The 3,964-nt window shown below is 40.8% G+C and overlaps 1 protein-coding gene across 2 annotated transcripts; it reads right to left on the reverse strand.

Annotated features, from left to right (window-relative positions):
* Positions 1-991: 991 nt before the first annotated feature.
* LOC112634868 (39S ribosomal protein L18, mitochondrial-like) lies at positions 992-1,802 on the reverse strand. 2 transcript variants are annotated; one of them, XM_025402739.1, is made up of 2 exons: positions 1,384-1,792; positions 1,006-1,234 (listed from the first exon to the last, which is right to left on the reverse strand). In XM_025402739.1, the coding sequence occupies exons 1-2, from the start codon at positions 1,685-1,687 to the stop codon at positions 1,167-1,169; spliced, it is 372 nt and encodes a 123-aa protein (XP_025258524.1). In that variant the 5' UTR covers positions 1,688-1,792; the 3' UTR covers positions 1,006-1,166. The 2 variants fall into 2 exon arrangements, with proteins under 2 accessions (XP_025258523.1, XP_025258524.1); XM_025402738.1 differs by having other exon boundaries at positions 992-1,802.
* Between the last annotated feature and the right edge of the window lie 2,162 nt (positions 1,803-3,964).

Below are 3,964 nucleotides of genomic sequence, written 5' to 3' on the forward strand. Positions count from 1 at the left end.
ACCATCACAGCAATAGAAATTCTCATATTATACCTAGTTCTATTACCACCTGTGCAAACCCAAAGTGTCTGAGACAGGTATCCGTCAATTTACGAAGTTTATTTTGCCAAGGTTAATGATGTGTCTGTGACACAGCCTCAGGGGATTCTGATGACATGTGCCCAAGGTGGTCGTGGCACAGCTTGGTTTTATACATTGTAGGGAGACAAGAGACATCAATCAATATGTGAAGATGTACTTTGGTTTGGTCCAAAAAGGCAGGACAACTTGAAGCTGGGTTGGAGGGGGTGCTTCCAGGTCATGCGTAGAGAAGAAACAAAGGTTGTATTCTTTTGGGCTTTGATTAGCCTTTCACTAAATACACAATCTACATGTGAGAAAGGAGTAAAGTAATAGTCACTTATGTCTTAGTCTGGCTCAGTGAATCCGCATTTTTACATAAACAACAGGTCAGAGGAAGCAATGATACACATTTGTCTCAGGTGAGCAGAGGGATGACTTTGAGTTCTGTCCTTTGTCCCTCACCTGTGAAGATAAGCTATCAATTTACATTACCAGGGTGAAGTTCAGCAGAACTGTTTTAGGGTAAAGATCTTGAAGCCCACAAGGAATTTCCTTATGGGTTAATTGTGAGGAGGTATGTAGCTTTTTTTTTTTTTTTTTAAGAGTTCATAACATGCCTTTATTTTGTAATTTATAAACAACTTCTGACTTGCCCTTTGAAAGTTAATTATAATTGACGACTGCTTTTCTTAGATGCTTCTGAAGCCCAAGACAGGGGCAGAATGTAGTTCTTGATAGCCGGGCAAGGTGGCGGGCGCCTGTAGTCCCAGCTACTCGGGAGGCTGAGGCAGGAGAATGGCGGGAACCCGGGAGGCGGAGCTTGCAGTGAGCTGAGATCCGGCCACTGTACTCCAGCCTGGGTGACAGAGCCAGACTCCGTCTCAAAAAAAAAAAAAAAAAAAAAAAAAAAAAAAAAAAAAAAAAAAAAAAACAGAAAGGGAAGGAGGATGACCTTAACTACAAATAATATTCCACTGCAACATTATTGCTGTAAAACTTCCAAGCTGGCTGTTCTTCCAGATGCTCTCTTTTGATGGCTGTAGTGGCTGACAGTTTTATATTTACATGTTCAAAACAATTAATGCTTCCATTTATTCATTTATTCATAGATTCTCTGAGGTTCCCGTAGAACCACACCACCTTCTGTCATGGCACTTTGTAGTCGTTTCATCGAGTCTAAGGCTGCCTCCCATGGGGTTGGTTGGTAGACCATGAAGTTGATTCCCGCCTCTAAGCATCTCTGTGCCAGTACTCGTCCTATACTCTCACAAGCCACCACATTTCTGGTACTATAAAGGTGCTTTTTAATAGCCCATTCACGAGTGCATGCCGAAACCACAACTTTGCCATTTTGATGCTCCACAAGTGCTTCTACATGACGCTGAGTCCTTATAACTCGCAACCTGTGCCAGAACTCACGGGAGGGCCACACCGTCCGCCAGCCCCGCTCTTTCCTGGCTACAGATAGAAGCTCCAGGTTCCGGGGGTTCCGATTGGTGAACTCTGGGGCGACAGCTTCATTTTCCACAGGGTGCACTTCAGGTTTCGCCGCCGGCTTGGAGCTGGTTGAGAGGGCTGCGAACCTGCAAACGGAGAACCCCCAGAACCGCGACCGACGCGCCATCGCTGAGACGATCTCGGAAAAGCCTTGCCTCTTTTTCCTCAGGGACGACTCACTCGCTCGCCTGCCGCAGTCATATGAAGTCAGGGAAAAGCCTTTGGTTGCTGTAGATCCCCAAACTCTCGGTATGTAGCTTTTTAAATCTTCATAGCTATCTTATTTAGAATAAAATGGGAGGCAGGTTCGCTTGATGCGATTCCCAGTTTGACTTTCCCTTTGGCTTAGTGACTTTGGGGCCCTGAGATTTATTATCCTTTCACACCTGCATCCTTCTTTACTTCTTTTCTCTCTTCCTTCCCGCTTTCTTCTTCTTCCTTCTCCTCCTCCTTCTCTTTTTCCTCTCTCTTACTATTTCTCTCCTTTTGCTTCTTTTCTTGTCTAGAGTCTAGACTAATACCATATTGGGAGGTTTTCAAAAAAGAAACTGTCTTTTTTTATTTGAAGAAACAGTAGAATACTGTGTTTTACTTACTACACATACAACTATGTTATAGGAATAAAGGAAAATATACAATTATTTTAAGTATTTTCCTTTCATTTCCACTTCTATTGCATCCCTGAACTCCTTCTCCCTTTTGACTTGGGTTCACAGTCATTTTTTTTTGTGCCTGTAAGACCCTCAATATGCTGAGTACAGCAGAAGAGAGACTGCAAGAATCTGAGAGGTTCTGATCATCAACATAAGAAATGGCACAAAAGAACTTAGAGATTGGAAGAGTTTGGTCAGACAGGAATAAGGGAAGTAAGAAGAAAGTCAGGAGTTCTGTTAAATTTTGCGAATAGAAAGGTTTAAGAGATGTGGGTAGTTACTTTTGAAAGTGAAACTTTGAGGGAGTTTGGAAAGTTTTACTCTCTGACATGCAAATTAATTCTAATACATCTTTAGGTGAAATGCAATACATGCCAGCAATATTCTCATTGTTTCGTGAAGCTGGACTTCTACATTTTTTTTTTTTTTTGAGTGTGAGAAGTAGCACTAGTTTTACTAGACATACCTACTAAGCACATATCAAATAATAGGCACTCAATTTGGAGGAGTAATGTTGAATAAAGCCTATGTAACAGATGATGCTTGTGGAATGAATGAACAATGAATCCATAAATCAATGACCATACTTGAAAAGTTAGAAAGTTTTTCTCCTCTGAACAGTCTGAGGGCAAGTGGCATACATCAGCCCTTTATCCCTAAATATTTTAACATGCATTTTTGTCAGAGTGAAAAATCATATAGTTTTAATTACTCTTTTAATCAATTTGATGGCTTTCTGGAGTGAATGTGGGGAGATTCAGAACTGGGTGGTTGCTATTGTTCTCCTGAGAGTTGTTTATTAATAAAGTGTTTTCTCATACAGATATAACCAGAACAACACACTGGGCATACGCCTATGTGCCCCTTCCTTACCTCTCAGGAAACACAATTTGTAAGAGATCAAGCTCTCACGTTCATCATATTCTTTCTAATGTGCTAGTGGTATGAGCAGACCATGAAAATCGTTCACAAAATTATTTTCCTCATGTAACATTAATAGTAATAGTGGTTCCCTTCAAATATTAACTCCTTCTAGCAGAAATGTACTCTCATTAAGCTATTCGCCACTAGTTAATTTATCTCCTGTATCCAGTTCATCACAACTGCCACTCACTCCCATTAGCACCCCCTATTGTGTTCTCATGGGCCTGGGAATTCTGTTCTCTATTCCCCTCTCTTATACATGGGTCACTAGGGTATTGCCTGAGCATTATTCTCCCTACTTTTCTCATGTATTAACTTTAGTCACATTTTTATAGTTTCTATTTTCCTACTTTCCATCATTGTGTTAATTATTCCTTCACTTTCTTTTATATCTCAGTTCTGATTTTGACTCTTGTTCTTTCTCTTTTATTTTTTCCTTGCTTATGCTTACTGCAGTTTTCAAGGAAAGTGTTTAATATTAAAACTCTGTTTTATTTATTTATTTATTTATTATTATACTTTAAGTTCTAGGGTACATGTGCATAACGTGCAGGTTTGTTACATATGCATACTTGTGCCATGTTGGTGTGCTGCACCCATCAACTCGTTAGCACCCATCAACTCGTCATTTACATCAGGTATAACTCCCAATGCAATCCCTCCCCCCTCCCCCCTCCCCATGATAGGCCCCGGTGTGTGATGTTCCCCTTCCCGAGTCCAAGTGAGGACACCAATGTATTGTTTACTGGCTCTTCTGAGAAGTTTTTCTAACTCTTAGAGGATTCCATTGGTGGTTCCAGAAAACAGGAGGCCTGGAAGGATTGAAG

The sequence above is a fragment of the Theropithecus gelada genome, chromosome 11, assembly GCF_003255815.1.
Source record: "Theropithecus gelada isolate Dixy chromosome 11, Tgel_1.0, whole genome shotgun sequence".
Lineage (NCBI taxonomy): Eukaryota > Metazoa > Chordata > Mammalia > Primates > Cercopithecidae > Theropithecus > Theropithecus gelada.